Source organism: Meleagris gallopavo, chromosome 1 (genome assembly GCF_000146605.3).
Source record: "Meleagris gallopavo isolate NT-WF06-2002-E0010 breed Aviagen turkey brand Nicholas breeding stock chromosome 1, Turkey_5.1, whole genome shotgun sequence".
Classification (NCBI taxonomy): Eukaryota; Metazoa; Chordata; class Aves; order Galliformes; family Phasianidae; genus Meleagris; species Meleagris gallopavo.
The window spans coordinates 164,821,557-164,843,158 of NC_015011.2; the positions used below are offsets into that span (position 1 = coordinate 164,821,557).

The 21,602-nt window shown below is 38.7% G+C and overlaps 1 protein-coding gene across 1 annotated transcript in view; it reads right to left on the minus strand.

The window, feature by feature from the left end:
• Nucleotides 1–21,602, minus strand: part of VWA8 (von Willebrand factor A domain containing 8) — a 91,975-nt gene that overhangs the window by 10,325 nt on the left and 60,048 nt on the right. The window contains exons 16-23 of the mRNA XM_019612065.1: nucleotides 17,105–17,256; nucleotides 12,803–12,911; nucleotides 11,770–11,908; nucleotides 10,088–10,290; nucleotides 2,808–2,924; nucleotides 2,090–2,154; nucleotides 1,864–1,989; nucleotides 1,165–1,274 (exon numbers count right to left, since the gene is read on the minus strand). Coding sequence (XP_019467610.1) covers nucleotides 1,165–1,274; nucleotides 1,864–1,989; nucleotides 2,090–2,154; nucleotides 2,808–2,924; nucleotides 10,088–10,290; nucleotides 11,770–11,908; nucleotides 12,803–12,911; nucleotides 17,105–17,256 — 1,021 coding nt within the window. The remainder of the gene's footprint in view (nucleotides 1–1,164; nucleotides 1,275–1,863; nucleotides 1,990–2,089; nucleotides 2,155–2,807; nucleotides 2,925–10,087; nucleotides 10,291–11,769; nucleotides 11,909–12,802; nucleotides 12,912–17,104; nucleotides 17,257–21,602) is intronic.

Sequence of the window (21,602 nt, forward strand, 5' to 3'; positions counted from 1 at the left end):
AAAAAAAAAAAAAAAGATAACAAAGGATAAATACAGCAGAAAAAGCATGCAGAAGTACACTGTCTACAAATACTTTAAGACTGGAAATTAATAGGGTTTCTACCCATCTAAGGAATGACACTTTATAATAGTTTCTAAATATGTTAGTAAGGGGAAGGAAACTGTGCTCTGATGGAGCCTGATAACTTGAAAAACTGCACAAAAGATAAAAAAGGATCCTAGATATTTCAGCTATGAAGAGTACGTAGTATCAAACTTGTTGCTGTTTGTATAAAATAAGACTTATTTGTTGTTTGTCAGTAATATTTGCCTCTATGATGTTTACACCGTGTTTACCTCATTCTTCATACTTAGGCTAGCCACAAGGATCAGGAAGACTTTTCCTTTTTCTTTAATGAATATAAATATAGTGCTTTCTTTTTCCCTCTGTCTCTCTTGGACACTGGAGAGAGGACAAAACCCATTAACTGCTAGGTGGGATGAACATAGACTTCTAGTGTTACTAAACCTGATCAAATGCTCAGGGTTGACCATGTCATCAGATCTGAAGACAAGCAGACCTTACCAGGCAGAACGATGGCCACTGGAGATTTCTGCCTTCTTCTGTAGCAGAAGACATGTTTCACTTCCCAGCACCATCTGGGACTTTTAAAGCACAAATTTCCCCTAACTCTTAACACAGGTATGATGGCCCTAGAGGCTTCCTGCACACTTTCTGTATATCTTCATGAATAGTGACTTCCTTTCAGACCTTTTGGTTTTTAAAAGCATTAGGGAATGTATTCTAGCTCAACTAAGTGTGTATAATAGATTTGCAAGAGTGTACAGACTGCATTCGCCAACTGATGTGACTCCTTCTATGTGCTGCTGACTGCCCAGTAATCTTTTTCCTTTCCCTTTATGTATGCTTCTACATTTCCTGAAAGTCCATGACTGAAGGCCTCAAATGCTTTATTTCAACAACCTGAAGTTTGAGCATGGAATTTGCCATGCTTTGTGAGAAGTTGTTAACCACACGTGACCAGGGGAGGACAAAAAGAGAATCAGAGGGAAGGTTACCCGGACTTTTAAAGCAAAAGAGCCTTGTTTGTGCAGCTGCAAACACAGAAATGAATTAAGAAAAAAAAAAAAAAAAAAAGAACAAGCCAAGCTTGCATTCAATACCCGTTGTTAAGCCAAATCCCATGTCAGCTGGCTCTTCATTCAATGCATACAGCTGGCAAGCCTCACTGTCTTCAGCCTCCATATGGACACGCTTCGTTAAAAGAAATTTCCTGTAAAGGACACATATTTATAATAATTCCAGAGTAAGCTTGTAACTCTAAACAAGGACTTCAATTTTCTGAAAACTTTCTACATTTATATAAACAAGGCTATCAACACCTTTTGGTAAAACTAGGTGATTTACCTAACATCTGTGAGATAGGAAAGGGTAAGCCGGCCAGAGGCATATTTGTCTGCTGATGACTATTGACCCACATCTACCCGCTGCACATTCATATAAAAATAAGAAAGAAGACCAATATTCTTTCATGTGACTAGGAAGTAAAGCAAGTAGGTGTAACCCTGGACTACGAGGCTGTCTTTCCAAAGCTAGGTTCACCAACATTCTAATAGCCAAAAATAACACCACCTCAATAAAACATGCATACAGTTAAATCTAGTCTAGATTTTCAGAGGTGAGAATGTAGGCACACTCTGTTAATTTTTTTGCTCTTTCACGAGAACAGGTCTGCACTTTAAGCACCAGCTGTTTAAGTCTAGTCATCCTACAGGGTTAAAAAACAACTCTAAGACCAAGAGTGAACATCAACCAAGGACAAATGAGAAATAATGCCATTAAGAAAATCAGTCTTAACTGACTGATTTGTTTCACTTTCCACCAAGAGCCACCGGTCTTCAGCCACCAGGAAGACAGATTCCAGATTGATCGGCAGTGAGATGGTGTGAGTTTGGCCCTCTAATACATCGAGTACAATAAGTCGGTTTCTGTCAAATCAGAAGCCACAAGAAGAATAATTAGACAGGCATTTATGCAAGGTGAACCATTATAGATCAATAAAATACAAGCATATGATTTCAATCTCACCCTTTCTCCTTGTAGAACACCAGCCAGTTTTTGTGTGAAAACTCTCGGCACATTTTGTAACTGCTCTGTACAAAAATAAGTTGTACAGCAATTAGGGTTTCTTAGATTATCTCCAGTGAGTTTCCCTGACCCCCCTCAAAGCGTACAACTTTTTTTTTTTTTTTCCTACATTGTGACTATCTCACTGCATTAATTACCTCCCAAAATACTATCTAGACTGTCTTGTCCCAAATCATACAGCTGCATCATAATTTAGTTCATTACTTTGGATATAATCCCTTGTAACAAAACGTTCTGTTATTCCCACTTCTAGCTTCAAGGAGGATGATATTAAATACACACATCCTCTGACAATATGACATTTATATCTTTGCTGTGAGAGTAAACAATTCAGTGCCTGGGTCCCCCAAACAATAAGAGAGACAATCCTGGTGCTGTTTTTGCAATATTAAGCTATGATTTCCAACAAAAAGAGTATGTTATGTTCTTTACTATGAGACTGGTGAGGTGCTGGAACACGCTGCCCAGAGAGGTTGTGGATGCCCCATTCATGGAGGTATTTAAGGCCAGATTGGATGGTACCCTGGGCAGTCTGTTCTAGTATTAAATGGGGAGGTTGGTGGCCCTGCCTGTGGCAGGGGGGTTGGAGCTTGATGATCCTTGAGGTCCCTTCCAACCCAAGCCAGTCTATGATTCAGAGGCAAGCGTTATTTCTCACCGTCTCCTCCTTGCTGCTCCACCAGGGTGTTCTCCTGGGAGAATCTTGAGCATCTGGTGAGAGCAAAAGCCGACGAATGGCACCACTGTTTGTATCCAACAACAACACAACATTGCTCTGTAAAAGAAAAGCAGATCTGCGTACATCTCAAACCCATTTCAGAATCTACAATAAATCTTTTTGAAGCACTCTTGAAACTCAAGCAGCTTTTTGAAAAGATTATCTAGGCTTCATTGGAAAATGCAGGCTGAATATTCTTGGTCTATTTCAGTGCTCAAGGAGAAACGTAATTGTGCAAGCTAAGTACCTGTAAAAGGGCTTGAATGAGTATTTCAGCTTTTCCATGGTGTTTTTCTTATACAACTCACATCCATTCCCACATAAGCTCCAGAAACTAGACTAGCATGTCTAATCTGTAGCCAGCTACATGTGCAAGACATACCAGTTTTGCTCTGTCAAGCCACTAAAATATTTGCTTTCAATTTTTATGTTTCCTTAGCATTACTCCGAAGTACCTATTGCCTAACATACAACTTACAAATGGCTTAGTATTTTCTGCCACACTTCGAGCTTCCAATTCCTTGAAGCCTATTAAAAACCCCAATGTGTGAAAATCCCGTGACCTGGGTGCTCAGTGAGCTTAGTGTCAGGAGGAGGATGCTGCCAGAGGACAGCAGGATGACTCTAAAGGATTAATACCAAGACAGGATTCTGAACAGTATTGCAAGCATCCTCCACATAAAACATGTGAAGATACGGTATGCTAACTTTTGAACAACTTCAGATTTCTCAGACTGTTACTCAATGCCTCATCGATGTCAAATGATGGGGAAGGGGACCAATACTTCCCCTTGCCACCTCCAGGTCACACACGGGGCAGGGAGTGCAGTATGGATGAAGCTTTCCCTGCCCACTGCACAGTGCCACAGCTGTCTCCACTGCTGTGATCCACGTGCCACATGGACCTAACGTGTCTGAGGTGCTGCAGCCAAGTCTGGAGTGCTTGATATGGATGAATGCACCTGACACAGAAAATACACAGCTTGAAGGATTAGCTTTTATGCAGGGTCACTTTAAACATGCCTTTTTACAAAGTATTGTAGCTGCTCCTAACTTATTTAACTAACAGTTCAAGGGAACAATCATTCAGAGGCAGCCTTACCTGCATCAAATGAAATTTAAAAGGTACAAAAGAACACGTTAATGAAGCGTTGGCTTTAATTTTTTGTTTGCCATTTAAGGAAGCATTAGGCTCTGCAAGGACATTAGGTTCTGCAAAGGCTTACTAAAAGTAAACTGTCCACGTACAACATCTGCAATAACGCACGATAGACATTAAGGGAGTAAAACATAAATTCCCACAAAATCGTCCTAAATAAAACAAGTACAAACAATCTGAGTCACAGTGTTTCTGTTCCTTTTGGGTATGCTTCATACTTTCACTAGGATTATTTGGGAGAATTAACTTCATTCAGTGATGACAGTCATTTGAAGCTAAATATGGTAAAGCACGTAAAATATTACCATGTTATTTGGAGCATTTGGGAATTTCAGCTGGAGTTCAATACGTCTGAAAAAAGAAGTTTGCTTATGTATTACAAACCAAAATTACAGAAACGTGGCTCAGGAAACAAATAGGGCATTTGCTTTGGATTTTGGTTTTCTGCCATGTTTTATTTATATGGTTCTGCAGCAGTGCTGCTGAACCAAAGAAACGCATTCGCCTTCCACATGAGATAAAGAGCACATACGAATCAATTACATTCTTCCACTTAGCGTTAAATTTATGAGAGTAGTTGGTAATATAAAAAACCTTTCTACTCCACCCCTTTTGATGTTAATGGTTTCCTTCTGTGCTAAGTGACTAATGTATATTCTGTCTGTGTTTAAGAATAGATTTTTGCGTCACTGCAAACACGTCCAAAAGCAGCTTTGGCAACTCCTCAAGTGGGCTGGGAAAAGAGGCTGGTGTGCAATTCCGCTATGTTTGTTCTTGACTGGGAGAAAAGTAACCTTTGGGCGACCTCACGACCCCAGTGTCTGGAATTCCAAACTTTGGACAGATGAAATAACCAATCCCATGAAGTGCCGGGCCTTTATTTTTAGTTACAGCAAAGTTTCCCTTTCCTTACTGCTGTTTTATTTTAGCAAGCATTTTCCTCTTAAAAGTCCTGAAACCAAGCGGGGCTGTGATTTCACTTTGCTGGTATGGGAAGCTGTTTCTTATGGACTTGTGGACAGAGCAGAGCTACGGGAAGGAATAAATTTCAAATTCAGAGTAAGACAGTATAAACAATTCAGTTTAACCCTCTTGTATTCTTCTCCCCATGCTTACTTTCGCTGCTTCATTCTTTTCTGTCCTCAGTGCTCATGCAAGCCTGCAAACACTCTTCTTTGCTGTGAGCTTCAGATGAGTGATTCAAAGCTCTGGACAGTGCACACTCACCTTGTCTCATGTCCACAAGCATCTTTTCTATTAGTGCCACTCCACGACCTCTGGAGTGATGCACATGTGGCAATACTGCTGCTGTAGACCTTTCTCCTGAATGCATAAATAAGAATGTTACACAGACGAGAGGCTTCAGATGCTAGTGCTGGGAGGCTGCAAGTCATTCTTTCACAAAGGGGTGATGACACACTGGAACAAGTTGCCCAAGGAGGTTGTGGATGCCCCATCCCTGGAGGCATTCAAGGCCAGGCTGGATGTGGCTCTGGGCAGCCTGGTCTGGTGGTTGGTGACCCTGCACATAGCAGGAGGGTTGAAACTAGATGATCACTGTGGTCCTTTTCAACCCAGGCCATTCTATGATTCTATGTTTCTATGATTCCATTCCCAGATCCTCACGTGTCTGTCTAGATCACAACATGTTAAAAACAATCTTCTTTTCAAGGATGTTTCCACGCAGTGAGCAAGGTGGATCCCTACGTCAACTCCTATGTCACATACTCCCTCTCACTACATGCTATCTGGGAGCTCTGACAAAGACCCAGCAGCATGTGGGACAAGGAAAAGCACTTCCTTCCCTTCCTACCCCACTTCCTGACAGAAAAAGATAAAAGCAGAGTTAAAGGAAGCTGGCTGACACTGCCTGGACAAAGTTCATTGTGCTCACTGTAGGTTACTCAGTTTGATTGCAGCCTTTCAACTTGCAAGAAAATAATGAAGTACGCAGTTAATTTATATGTGAATCAATGCTCAATGTGTATTTTCTTCCTATATGCATCCAATATAAAATCATAACAGAGCTTTTCAATATTCTTTTCACTTGCTATTCTTTCAAGTTGTAAATATATTAGGAATGCATTAAGAAAAAGTTATAGGAAATAGGTACGCTTGTGGCTTTAAGAAATAGGGGTACACCCTATAATACTTGTGGGGAGGATGGGGCAGAGGCTTTGAAAAGATGCATGTTTCCCCTCTACGTTACAATTTCCATTTTGCAAGTAAACGATCTGAGCTTTCAGAAGACTGTCAGCTCAGATTAAACAAAGAGTCAAAAGAGGCTGTGCTCATTGAGCCCATTGGTCACTTCATAGAATGGAATAATCTAGTCTTTCTTCCGAGAAGATGTAGAGATGCCTTAAAAGCAGATAAATGTCTGATTTATACAATAAAATTAAATCCTGAAGAAGTTCAGCTCCAGTAAAATTTTATTCAAAGGGACAAGGAGGAATGGCAATTTTTCATTTTATTTCACTGGAGGGCTCTACGGAATCCAGATGGATGTTATCTGAGAAATAAATTACAAGCTTATTCTAAGACCTACAATATCATCATCTCATCTTTTCCAGCAGTTATCAACGATTTAAATGGTTCTTTTTAAAACTTAGTTATAAACATTCATTTTCAAAGACCTTGATTAAATAAAAAACTTGGAAAAAATTTATAGCTTTTGATATTTCATAAAACCACTAATTAGGCAATACCAGCTGTCAAGTGATTTTTTATTTGTATTTTTTTAAGTATAGCTTCTGATTTCTACAAATACTGTTAATATTTCTGTCTTTTTGTAAATGTACGTAGACCGATCTCTAAAGCATCACACATACAATTTATGTTACTTGTCTTTTTAGCAGACTTGTTTGATGCATCCTTAGCACATGTAGGAGATCCTTGGAGTCATGCCCCAAATACAAATGTGCCACTGATCCACTTGTATTAACATGTGAATGATGCAAATTTTGAGCTTAACGCTGCCAGAGACCTCAGTACACCCAAAGGAAGACTCTACTCTTCAAGTAGACAGGCACTTCCAGAGGGCAATTATCTATGCTCTAGCTTAGCCAGGATGAATCTTCTTTCAGATCACCTTTATCCATTCAACAGATACATATGGCACTCAGATAATTAGCACAGACTATACACTTCCTTGCTAGTATCATAAATAGTATCCTACTTAATTTCATGTATGGTAACATCCACCTCATTTCACAGGTGTATTGTAGGTGCATGACTTTTCCGTGGCTCCATCACAGGAAGAGTTAGGAACAAAACCAAAGCTCCCAGTGGAAAAATTAAACTATTTGAGAATAGATCTTTTAATTAAATGGGAACTACAAATCCAGAGATCTCATCACAAGCCCTAATATAAGGAAGGATGGCAGTGGCTGTGAAGACTACAACAGCTGCGTATGGTTGTGTTTTGGTACCTCACTTGAAAAGCAATCCTAAATAAATTATTAATGTAGCCCATGGATACAAACATGCAATACACAAAAGAAGCATTTTCATCTTTCTTTCTTTTCTTTTTTTTTTTTCCTGTGTAAGATGCTTACTTAAGTTACCCAGGGAGTCTAAAATAACTTTTGAATAGTGTCCTAAGTACACAATGACTGTTTGCAACCAAATGTGTAGTTTATTGGAACATACGTTCACACTCAGTAAGGTCTACCTTAATATTAACTCTGTGTAGCAAGTCCTAAATTAATGCAAAGCATGCAATACTTTGTAACTCAGTATTACTTTCGAGCAGTATAAGTGGGTTTATTTTCAGACAGGATTTGTTCAATTTAGCACTTGCTAAGAGAGGCAAGTCTGGAAACTGACTTATTTATATTTTCCCTGACAATATTTAAGCACTGTCAGGGAAAAAAAAAGAGGTTACAGCTTAGTGGAAGTCAGCTGGAAAGGGACAATGAGCTACTCCAGAGCAACCTTTATTTCAGAGCTAAGTCACACTGCTGTTGAAAAATGCATGCCATAAAGATAGGCAAAGCCAGTCATAGACTTAATTAACAATGCAAAGCTTCATGAACAGATCTCTGATTAAAACCTTGCTGCTGAAAGACAATCCTCCTGTGATTTGGTTTAAAACAAATATAGCCTGGCAATTTTTTTCATGGTGGGAATCTCAGACACTCAGAAAGCAAAGAATATTGCTGGGCTTTATATTAAAAAGTGTAAGACATTCTAAACATTCTTAGACACAAGATAGACTGCCATCTGTTTTACAGTTTCCTGCATTGACTTTGCCAAAAAAGAAAGGCCAAGTATTGTTTAGAATTATACAAATTTGTTATGTCCATCCCAAAATAGCCCAAATCATACAGCTATAACTGTTCAAGACAACTGTACAAGCAATCTCAATAACAGGTATCTTCAGAATCACATCTTTACAGCTGGCATTCAAAAGTGTCCAAGACAAATCTAAAGAAAGCATATGCAGCTCTACCAAAGGCAGAATTATGTTTCTTGTAAGGTATTAAATTTGATTGCTGTGTTTGAGACCAGAGAACGGAATCAACACTTGAAAAATTTTTCTGGAACAAAGCTATCACAGAGATACTAGAATCAGAGAATGGTTTGGGTTGGAAGGGGCCTTTAAGGCCATCAAGTTCCAACCCCCTGCTATAGGCAGAGACACCTCCCTCTGGACCAGGTTACTCAAAGCTCCATCCAGCCTGGCCTTGAATGCTTCCAGGGAGGGGGCATCCACAGCCTCTCTGGGTAACCTGTTCCAGTGTCTAACCACTCTCACAGTGAAGAATTTCCTTCTAATATCAAGTCTACATCTTCCACTCTGAAACCATTTTCCCTCATCCTGTTGCTATGTGCCCATATAAAAAGTCCCTCCCCAGCTTTACTGTAGGCCCCCTTCAGGTACTGGAGGGCTGCTATAAGGTCTCCTCGCAGCCTTCTCTTCTCCAGGCTGAAGAGCCCCAGCTCTCTCAGCCTGTCCTCATAGTGGAGGTGCTCCAGCCCTTTGACCATCTTTGTGGCCCTCCTTTGGACCTGCTCCAACAACTCCATGTCCTTCTTGTTCTTCTAATACTAGTTATGGAATGACTGAAAACTACTTAAACCCCAATTCAGTGTAGGAAAAGCTCTGCTAAATGGGCATTTCTCCCATACTGAAAAATGGGAAGACGAAATTCAAAACAAAAGGAAAAGGAAAAATTAATCAATGCTAATGACTAGACTAAACACAAAACCACTGTGACTGGTAGGTAACATGAGTAATGATTAATAACCATAAAATACAAATACTAATCAGCCGCATTTTGTCAACTCTTGTCTCTTCTTACTCTTGGGCAAAAAGGTTTTAAATTGGAATTGTTCAACTCAACAACTAACAGTACTAGAAAGTCAAAAATCTCTGGAAAGTATGCATTAATTGACTCTGAAAAAAAGAATTTAAGTCAAACCAACCCTCAATTCTTCGGTGGTTCTAAATTTTCATTGCTGATACACTAAATGTCAAGGTTTACAAGGCCTTTCAAGTATCTGTATTCTAGATGTTACAGAATGCAACAGGATTCACAAAAGAATGCAAAAACAGTGGCATGAAGCACACGTAAGTAGCACTTCACTTTGTGACTCAGAAAATGTCTCCTTCATATACTGCTCAAAAAGTAAAAAGAGAGCAAGAACTTAAATTCACAACATAAAACAGCTTACTCCATACTTTTCAAATACATGCTGCTTGACTGAGACTCCTGAACTCAATTCAGCATCCCTTCCTTCATAAAGGCCAACCTTCCTCTATCAGCGGGAGAAGTAAGTAGAACTCAGTTTCAATAATGCAAAAGGACATAAAAGGTTCTAGTAAATCACCTACAAAGTGCAAGAGAAAAATCTCCACATAAAAACTAAAGCTGAGGTATGTCTCAGACTGCAAGTATAATGAAAAATAGAGCACTCAGAAGCAGCTAGACTTATCCAGCCTATTTCTGTCTATAGAGGAGACACCTTAGTGATTCTGCCTTCTGTTCATAACTAAACATTTAGCTGCAGTTTTTTAGTTGCGTGTTGGTCTTCGTTTCTTTTTTATTTTTCTTACCTCCTCTTCATGCAGAATCACTTGACCTTTGAGTGGATTTCCCAGTGGTGCCACAGTCACAAAAGGCTGCCAGACATGTCCAACTGTTCTTGGGAAGATGTCATACAAATCCACAAAGTATCCATTCTTACTAGAGACATTCATGAAGTACAAGGAAACAGGATTGCAGGTAGTAACATAAAGAACATTGTCAGTTTCCTCTTCTGAAATAAGAACAGTAACAATAAGAGAAGGCAACAGACATCGCATATCCCTCTTAAGGAGGCTCTTGCCACAACACTGTGAACTCTTTAAACAAGTAGTCCAAGACATAATTGCCTAGATAAGGCCTGGCAGCATATGCAAAATGTGCCAGGATCTTTTTGTTTGTTTATAATTCTGTTTCTCCCTCCTTCTCTAGCTCATTCTCTCTTTCAATTAATATATTTAATATACACAAGGGATGAAAGCAAACCTTTCACAAAGAGCACTTCATGCTGGCCTTCAGACAAAGCTCAAAACTAAACCAAAGTTACACGCTTTCTCTTTAACAGTCATGAAAGCTTGTGAATGTATTTGGAACTCAGGCTACAAGCAGGAAAAGCAGCACTCCACTACTGATCACCAGCAATCTGTTTATAATACATTACAAAGTTTAGTCGCTTAAGGATAAACTCTGAAGAAGTTTATGAACATTGCCAATGATGCAACTCACTTTGGTACATTAATATAAATAACTAAAGCAGGCTTGATTCAGAGAGAAAGAATTAAAATCATTTTAAGCACAGCACTCTGCAAGTTGTAAGATTTGCTTTAAAACTGAACTGACCCAGAGAAAGAGAAGTCAAAGCATCATTTTCTGAAGCATTACAGTGTTGGACATAAAAACTAGACAGACTTGCAATTTTGTGGCTGTGTTCTACTTTAAATATCCTTCTCCTAGTTTGAGAAGGATGCATATCCTTACAAAGACCACAGTGTATCACTGAAATTATGCTTGCTTTCCAATGATTGATTATTTTTTTTTAATTTCAACTACTGCTAAAAGAAAAAAGAAAAAAAGTGGAAAAAGATAAATTATTTTTCACAGAATCACAGAATCATGGAGGTTGGAAGGGATTTCTGGAGATCACCTTGTCCAACTGCTAAAGCAGTTCCATTCAGCAGGTTGCACAGGTAAACATCCAGACTGGTTTTGAGTTTCTCCAGAGGGACTCCACGACCTCTCTGGGCAGCTTGTCCCAGTGCTCTGTCACCCTCAAAGTAAAGGAATTCTTCCATGTTTTTATGGTACTTCCTGTGTTTCTGTTTTTGCCCATTGCCATTTTTCCAGTTACCGCACATCACTGAAAAGAGCTTGGCCCTATCCACTTTACTCTCACTATTTAAATATTTATGAGCATTGATAAGATCCTCTTTCATGCTTCTCCAGGCTGAACTGTTCCAGATCTTTCTTATACTCCAAGTCCTAGTATTATTCCTGTAGTCATTTGCAAACAAAACCATAAATACTAACTACTGAACATACACTGAAGTGTTGTTTTTACCCCTACAATCACATGTATTGCTCTTCTCTATTCTGTCACTGGCCATCAGTAGGCATTTATGATGTCAATAGCCCAACTTTTCTTCATCTCCAGGATATTTCCTATATCTGTGACACTGGGGACCATTACAATAGTTAATTGCATTTCTTACTGCACCTTTTGTGACAGTGACATCGCAAACAAGGTTAGTTTCATCCAAAGGCAGTGTCCAATAAGCAAGCTCTTCTGTGAAGTTGAGGGACCGGGCTTCATGTCGTTCCAGTGGAAATCCTTGAATATTTAAGTACACAGGGCCCTGAAATAAACAGTAATGAGGACTTGCTAAAATAATTTGTTTACTATTTGGTATTAATATCTAGAAGTCTTCTTCAAAACCATTAATACAAATAACATCAGAAACAGATTAATGGCAGGGAAGGAGAAATGCTTTTCTGCAAGCTTTCTTTGAATGTTCTTGCTGTCATTTTCTTTGCAGTATAGCAACCACCACGTCTCCCTTCTTAGTGGGTCAGTTTGCAACCATTATTGCTCAACAGTCTGGGAGCAATATCACGTTCTGATAAAATTCAATCCATACAAGGGAAAAAGAAATCAAAATATATTTTTTGTCCCAAAGAAGTTCAGTGGCAACTTCTTGTTTTACAAATTCCAGATCGAATTAGTAGTTCAGGGTTTTTCCTTACTTACTGTTGCAATAGTTAGCTGAAAAGGATTTTAAAGTTTTGGCTGCAGGTCAAGTTGTACCAAAGTTTCAGATTCAATCCTGGCAGTGCCAAAGACCCTTAAGAATTCAGTTGTGTGTAAAATAAATACAGAAAGAAGCTTTCTTTTCAGTCTCTGATCTTATCCAAAAACTGAGGTCTGGGGGCTGAAGCCAACCACCTCCAAGCATCCAAACCAACTGCAGAGTTCTTTCAAATATTTTCAGTGTCCTTATAAATAGCTCTTTTCAAGAACTTCTGAGCAAACGTAGTGATTTTTAAAGGGCAGCCTACACTCTGAGGGTGAGGTACACATAACAGTTCATTTTTCAAGTCAGCATTACAAAGCATAAGCAGGTAACAAGGATCAAACTTTGCATATGCTCTTTTTCCTGAAGAAACTACACTCGAGATTCTTCCCATCCCAATACATAAAAAGAGTGCTGTATAAAAAAAAAAAGAAAGAAAGAAAGAAAAAAGAGACAAACCTTTACATCTATTTTTTGAGTTTCTGTGGGACACAGCAGTTTCTGTTGTGCATTCCCCGGCTGATCAATTTTCCAGTAGCCCATAAATTTATGATCTGGTAATGGCAGTCTGTCAAACAATGTAGGAACAAATGTATTTTTATATTCATTAATCAGCAACTGATATGGAATAAATCATTTAAACAACAGCATTCTTCCAACTTGCCACATTTGAAGATTTTCTTGCACAAAATTCTTCCTCACTAAAATATGTCATTTCTTTCATGTTTTAAATGACAAAAATCATAGAATCATAGAGTGGCCTTGGTTGAAAAGGACAATAATGACCATCTAGTTTCAACCCCTCTGCTATGTGCAGGGTCACCAACCACCAGACCAGGCTGCCCAGAGAATTTAGCCTTCTGGAATACTAATAACGTCATAACCTGAACAGCATGATAAAAGAAGGAATCTCTCACATAACATGGTCTCAGATGAAACACTCTTCCATTCTGAATTATCTAGGGCATGTAGTAAAATACATCCAAGCCATCTCTTGCTTTGCTGTACTCGAGTCAGGCAGGATGTGATAGTACTCCTTCAAGGGACTATTGCAAGCAACACGTTCCTCTAAAAACAGTTAACTAAGCAGAGTAAACACTGTGGAAAGTTAACTACGCAATAAACGCATATTAAATGCAATAAATGCAATTTTGCCACTGTTCACATGAACATAGGTAATGTAATACAAATGTGAGAGCATGCCACTGCCTTCAGCAGCCTACAGGATTGGCATACCCTTCTTTGAGAGCCTCACTTAGTTTCACTGGTCTAAGTTCTTTATTTCTGTACATTTTACTTAGGGAAGAAGCACATAGGCTACAGCAAAAATCATTTATAAAGGAAAAGAAAATGCTGGCATATGACAAAGTAGCTTGACAGCAGAACAGGGACATTTTGTCTGGTGATTTGCAGCCATTAAAAGCAGTTTGACTTTGTTGATAGGCATGAATGCATTCAAGCTAGTGAACTCATCGCTTTTGGTTTCTTTTATTTAGGATCTGTTGCTCATAAAGAGACCTATCAAAACTGCATTCTGTATTACAAGCACTTGCACATTATTATACAGCTACATAACTTGGCAAGAGAACAGAAGACTTCCCTCTCCCTTGCTATAAATATCTCTGAAGTCTATTTTAAGGAAGTTCGCTTAGACTATTAAAAGCCCCATTTGATGATGCTTGTTCCTACAGTTAAAATTATTTCCCCTCTCTCCTCCAACCTGGCCACTCTAAACATAAGTCATTAGTTTTTCTTCCTTTTGATACTCTTTCCAGAACAAGGAGAAATCTCAAAAAAATTCTTTGGGATGACATATGAGCCTTGGCCAATTTTGGTATTATTTTTTTCACTGAGAACGTAAGGAGAAAAAGTGAAGGAACGAACATTAACATCCTCTAATCATTCCAACTCATGGAGGAAAGGCACATTAGCATTTCTTACTGGCATACAGCAAACCTCAAGCAACCTGGATAAGGCAGCACCCACAGGGAGGCAGTCACTCCATCTCCATTCTGAGCATGGACAATATGCCAAGGCAGTTAGATAGCCAAAGACAGTGAAATATTTGGAAACAGAAAATGGTTTGGATGCTACAGATCATATAAACACTCAGCTGCCAGCAATATACCATTGAGGCACGTAATAAGGAAAGTGTATTTCATTATTTCCCTCATTCAGTCAAAGACCCAACAGAATATTCACTGCCTGTTTGTGGCCTATTTATAGAATCATAGAATTTATGAATATTAATAGATAGCAATGTTTAAACACTGATTTTATTTGTGTTGCAATCAGCAATAACTCCTTCCTGTTATCTCAATAGAATATCAGCTTCCACTAGAATATGGATTCAGTTTTTAATTCCTTACACATTACTCTCATGTACAACATCCTAGAAATCAACAGGTTCACTAGTAATTGTGAGTACTTATTACATTTTAAAACAAAACAGATACTCTGTTTTATACAGCAACAGAATTACAGATTGCATTCTCAAAAAAATAAACCGTTTCCATTCTGTTTCAGCTTCCTGGAGATTTGCTTTGCTAATGGTTTTCTTCCCTCAGGAAAATTTATTTCTCCTTTCTCCCAGATTTTTGAGGTTTTGCTCTCCTCCCTGCTCCTGAATGATTTAGCTTCTCTGGGGAGCAGCCCAAGCCATCATGAACAGCAAAGAGAAGGGAGAGTAGATCAGAATTTAGGACTAAAACATAGAACAGAACTCATAACACAAAGTTCCTCTGTCAAGAAAAATAGGGCCTGACAATGCTACTTCATTCCATCTCACTGCACAGAAATCTGGTCTAAGAAAGTCTTGAAGAAGCTGGTGGCACTAAAGGTCTTAGAGCCAGTCTGCTTTCTGATGATTTTCAGAAGTGAGGGTACAGAAGGGCTGGAGCAACACAACCACACTAAAGACATGGACACATCTGAACATTTTTCCTCTACTGAATATATATGATATGTTGTTGCGATATTCAAGGCCAAATTAGATGGGGCCCTAGGCAGCCTGGTCTAGTATTAAATGGAAAGGTTGGTGGCCCTGCCTGCAGCAGGGGGGTTGGAGCTTCATGATCCTTGAGCTCCCTTCCAACCCAGGCCATTCTGTGATTCTATGATATGCGTTGAAGTAGGGAGAATATTTTCTTTTCCCAGGACTTGCAGGTAGTAACTAAGTTTTGAAAATAACCTGAAGTGACAGTGCTAATAAAAAGATTCATAAGGCACTCCTGCCCCTCTGCAATATTTCAAATGAATTAAATGAACCAAATGCTTCTTCTATAAAAGGCAGACAGAAAACTATGGAAATGGCACCAGTGGCAAAAAGCTGAGAAACAGAGATCTGATGGGAGTAGAAAAGTGCAGTGGATCGTTAAGAACTGTACTGAAACACCACTGCTATTTCCAGTAATGTACAGAACAACCCTTAATTTATGCTTTCCACAAAAGCTGGAAAGAGTTTATAGAGCAGAAAAAACACACGACAGGCTGCAGTAATCTTGTTAGGAAGCCAAGACATAAAAGCTAGTTCTAATGAATTATTCCTAATCACTTCTTTCATTATGGATCTGGTCAATATTTGTAGGTTAAGAAAAAGCTAGAAATATTCTAATGTTTATTTGCTCCTGGTTTTACATCCTGGTTTTCCTTAAGATCGCTGCTGTCCATGAAATGGTTACATACGAAGACAGTTTAGAAAGGGTGATGGGCACAGGACTTACGGTTGATGTGACATTTCTACATAAAACTATTATTTAACTTGATTTTGTTCATACACAGCAGTCTGAGGGGAGACAACCTGTCAAAAGATTATTCTTGAGCAGCTTCTGATGCTGGAAGACTTCTCAAAGTGTCAATACAATTAAAGTGATAGCAACATACACACACATAAAGAATGATTCCTAGAGCTTGCATCTTTGATTACACACACTGCTCTATCCTACATATGTATTTTTGCCGACCCTTTTGTGAGTATCAAAGACAAAATCCCAACAACACTGAAGACAACCTATTATTTTTTATACCGATTTAGGCGGTAAATAACAGGACAAAAGCTTATCAGAATCATAGAATGGCCTGGGTTGAAAAGGACCACATGATCATCCAGTTTCAACTCCCTGCTGTGTGAAGGGTCACCAACCACCAGACCAAGCTGCCCAGAGCCACATCCAGCCTGGCCTTGAATGCCTCCAGGGATGGGGCATCCACAACCTCCTTGGGCAACCTGTTCCAGTGCCTCACCACCCTCTGTGTGAAAAATTTCCTCCTAAACCTCTCCCATCTCAGTTTAAAACCATTCCCCCTTGTTCTATCCCTATCCACCCTCGTTCCTGCTCCTGTTTATACACTCCCTTCAAGTACTGGAAGGTCTCTCAGGAGCCTTCTCTTCTCCATGCTAAACAAGCCAGATTCCTCAACCTTTTTTTTCATAGGAGAGGTGCTCCATCCCTCTGAAGCTTGTTGCCATTCAATTAAAAACACAGGTGAAGAAACAAATATTTCCCTTTATTAATATATGTCTGTTTACCATACAAACTATCAATATGTACATGGACATTAAGTAAAGACTAAATACTAATAAAAAGCAAATAGCCTATCATAAAGGAATTTCAATTGTTGTAGACGTAGAAACTTAAACCAGAGGATTACTTCAAGTATTCCAGGTTGGTTTAAAATCAGTTAGCAGCAGCAAGTTAACATAACAGAACAAGTGACCATGAGAGACATGTCTTCTTAAAATGTATCTTATGTTACTCTTACTCCTTGGCCAGCTGTACATTGGTTGGTTTTGCTCCAATAGGTATCCCATATTTGTGCAAAGTGTTGGTTAAAATTTCACGCATTTCGTTGTTGTAGGAGTCGAAGTCAAACACATTTCGAACAACATTTGCCAGTCCTTCAGTTGGGAATTTCTGTAAAGGAACAAAGTCCTGGATTTATTTTACTGAATACTTCTGTTAATAGCTCTAACAGAAACTCTGCTCAACTTATAAAAATGATCAAGAAATATTTTTAATAAATTTCTGGAATAAAAGAAGGTACATTGTTTCAAGTCAGAATGAAGTTTGTGATACTAAACCTGAATTAAACAGATAGGAGACAGTTAGATAATCACTTGCACTCGTGTTCTGAAGAATCATTTCTGTTATGCACATCACAAGGTGGTCTAATCATTCAAATACATAATAAAACAGCATATATTTTTAAATTTGGAACTGCTAACTGGGAAGTTCTGACACAAATACATATATTCATGCACTCAAGTGTATAATTTATTTAAGAATTCTGATTCTCAGTGTTGAATATGGAAAAGCAGAAGATGAATTGCTTGCTTATTAAAAATAACTTTAGGTTGTGATGGATGTCAGTGGAAAGAGCCACTGAAAATGGACAACCTTTTTTTTTTAATGATGAAAAATCCTACCTGAAATATATACAGAAAGAAAACAGTTCTATCAAGTTTTATTTAGGATTTCCAACAAAGAAAGTGCTAACTGTTGCTACAGAACTGTACTTTTGATTTAAGGAGTGTTCTCTTCCAGATTTACAAACTGCCCCTCACACCTTTAATTATTGCTGTTCTGCCAGAAGAAAACACATTTTTCTGCTCTCATTTCCCACCAAGACCTAGAATCCAGTAAGACTTCTTCACTGATTGAATTCCTGTAGCAGGAACAAACTGAAAAGCAGAAAGGTTTTTCAGGACCTTCAGAAGGCCTATAGGCAGCTTAGCACTTCTGAAAATTGTTACTAAGTGCTTCATCAGTACTTCCACTGGTTTTTGAAACTCCTATAGCACACATGTACCTCATGTACGTCAATAAACTAAGGCGGTTTGAAGTAAACGTAGATTTTTATGCATGCTGCCATAATTTCAAGCTTAAATAACCTTATTTTTAAAGGCACATTAAGGTATTTAAGGTATTTATTTTTAAAGGCACATTAAGGTATTTAGAATTCAGATTATCCAAAATTTAGATTTCATCTATCATTGACAAAAACAGCTGCTGTTTAAGTTGTACATATTAACATATCTAAATCACTGAGTCTTTTCATACACATTCTTACTCATGTAGGATGTAAATGGAACAAATCAATTTAAAAGAATTTTTTTTAAAAAACCTGAATTACTGTATCTCCTAGAACTTTACCACCTAACTGCTTTATTTCTAAGTATACAGAGCTGAAATCTTGATTATTTTTTCCCATCAGCAAGCAATGGCTGCTACAAAAGCAACTTGAAAAAAAAAAAAGATATAACACACATCACTGAAATGTAAAAAAGCATTTTAATAAAACCTTCTGAGTCCTAAAAGAAATAAAAACTAAAACATAAGAACAGATTTTTTTCATGAATTTTTTTGACTTATACTCTTAATCATACATCACCATTATCGGGGATTTTAATATTTTCCCAAATGAAGAAATATATAATTTCTTAAATAAAATATCAGACATAAGTGATGCTAAATTTAGCTAGCTATTGTGGTACAAATGAATACCACTGCTAGAAATAGGCTTGTACAAAACTTTTTTTTTTAATCTATGGTATACATGCCACAGAATATTTCAGTTACTAGCATTGGTATAAAAGTATACTAAACTATATACTACTTTTTAATCCTATTCATGAGGAAGCTATTAGAAGTTCTGTATTATCACAGCTTAGCAAAATACAGTTGGTGTATGATAATGTTTAAAATGTCCATTCCTTACCAAATGAGACGGATTCTAAAAAAACTCACAAACTTTTCTCCCAGTAGATGTTCTAACTAAAGACTAGAAATATTTCGGATGCAACTTAATTGGAAAAAGACTTTTTTTGTTTAGCAGTGAAAGTACTGAATTCTCTAATGTAAATTTCAACTAGGAGTCATTGCACAAAAAAGCCTATGTTCATCAGACATAGATGTTTAAAAGGATGTAGACCTACTTCATACTCAGAGTGCAGAACACTGCCTCAGCCTGTTGTCAAAGTGTTTTCTTTCTGATAAAAGAAAACATTTCCATAATTGTGCATATTCTGTATAACTAAAACCTTTCCCTGCAGATTTTAGAACATTTATTATGACCAATGCTGTGGTTTCTTTGTTATTCCCTTCTCATTGAAGAGCAGAACCCACAACCTCACACCAAGATACCTTGTTTACTCACCACCCACCCTTTCATCTGCCCTGCACAAGATGCTGAAGAAGCCTCGGTGACATGCCTCAAATAGCAGCCTCCAAGTGTTTCTGTGTTTCTCTGAATCACTGTGTAAAATTCTGACATCAATATCATAGAAACATAGAATGGCCTGGGTTGAAAAGGACCACAGTGATCATCTAGTTTCAACCCCCCTGCTATGTGCAGGGTCACCAACCACCAGACCAGCTTCTGCGTTTTCTGTGATCCACAACCTCCTTGGGCAACCTTTTCCAGTGCATCACCACCCTCTGTGTTGAAAACTTCCTCCTAATATCTAACCTAAACCTCTCCTGCCTCAGTTTAAAACCATTCCCTACTGTCCTATCACTATCCACCCTTGTATTATCAATATCAATATCAGTGAATTACACCAACAGTCCTGTGTCTTCCAGTAGGACGTCAAATACAATTTATTTCATCAGTACAGCTGATTGCTGCTGCCAAAAAACCCGTTCTGAACACAAGCACTTGTAAAAAGGCCCTCCACTTCAGTTATTAAAAAATTGCAACTCTCTTGTTCCAATCAGAACAAATTCAACCCCTTTTTAATAACTGCCTGGATAACTGATTACTGAAGAAAGACAATGACAGTTCACTTGAAGAAACTGAAGTCTGAACATTTGGGTTTAACATTTAAAAAAACACCATCATTTGGTTTCTATTGATTTTTAAAACAAGATTACTGGAGAAAATATTGATTTCTCATCAGTCTGTCTGGTTCTCATTCATTGGTTCCTTCCCTTCAAGTAACACTTCTGAGCGTTCCTTTGAGTATTTTTATGGTTTGGATTCTTTTCTATTTTTAAAAATATTAAGTGAAATAATTCTTAACTTTTTTTTTATTTAATTTATATACACAATGCTTTATTTCATACAAAGCTGTGACAGAATTTGGGTGAAAGATAATTTTTTTATGGATCCAACCTTTATTCAACTACATATATTGCTATTGTTGACTTACAAGTGTCAATAAAAAAGTAGTTTGCTGGTACAAACAGGTAATCTTATTCTACAGCACTTCTACCATTACTCTGAAAATAAAGCAACAACTGTCTGGTATGCAGACTGTAACAAATCCAGATTATTTTTTTAAATGTCTACTTCATGTGATCACTTCCACTTGCCTCTGTATGCATTGGAAAGGCTTCAGATGGCTGTGCGTGTCCTGTACTGACAGCACCATGACACAGGCCTCACAGAATCACAGAATCGTAGGGGTTGGAAGGGACCTCTAGAGATCATCGACTCCAATCCCCCTGCCAAAGCAGGTTCCCTACACCAGGTCGCACAGGTAGGCGTCCAGGTGGATCTTGAATATCTCCAGAGAAGAAGACTACACTACCTCCCTGGGCAGCCTGTTCCAGTGCTCCGTCACCCTCACCATAAAGAAGTTCTTGCGCACATTTGTGCGAAACTTCCTATGCTGCAGTTTCTGGCTGTTTCTCCTTGTCCTGTCTCCACACACTGCTCAAAACAGTCTGGCCTTGCCACTCTGCCCCCCACACCTTAGGTATTTATAAACCTGGATCAGGTCCCCTCCCAGTCATTTTTTCTCAAGGCTAAACAGAACCAGTTCACTCAGCCTTTCTTCGTAGGGGAGATGCTCCAGGCCCTTCACCATCTTTGTGGCCCTCCGCTGGACTCTTTCCAAGAGATCCCTGTCTTTTTTGTACCGGGGAGCCCAGAACTGGACACAGTACTCCAGATGAGGCCTTACCAGGGCAGAGTAGAGGGGGAGGATCACCTCCCTCCACCTGCTGGCCACGTTCTTTTTAATGCACTCCAGAATGCCATTGGCCTTTTTGGCCACAAGGGCACACTGCTGGCTCATGGCCAACCTGCCGTCCACCAGGACGCCCAGGTCCCTCTCTGCAGAGCTCCTCTCCAGCAGGTCATCCCCCAACCCGTATCGGTGCATGCAATTATTCCTCCCCAGATGCAAGACTCTACATTTGTGTTTGTTAAACCTCATCTGGTTTCTTACTGCCCAGCTCTCCAACCTGTCTAGGTCTCGCTGAATGGCAGCACAGCCTTAAGGTGTGTCAGCCAATCCTCCCAACTTCGTATCTTC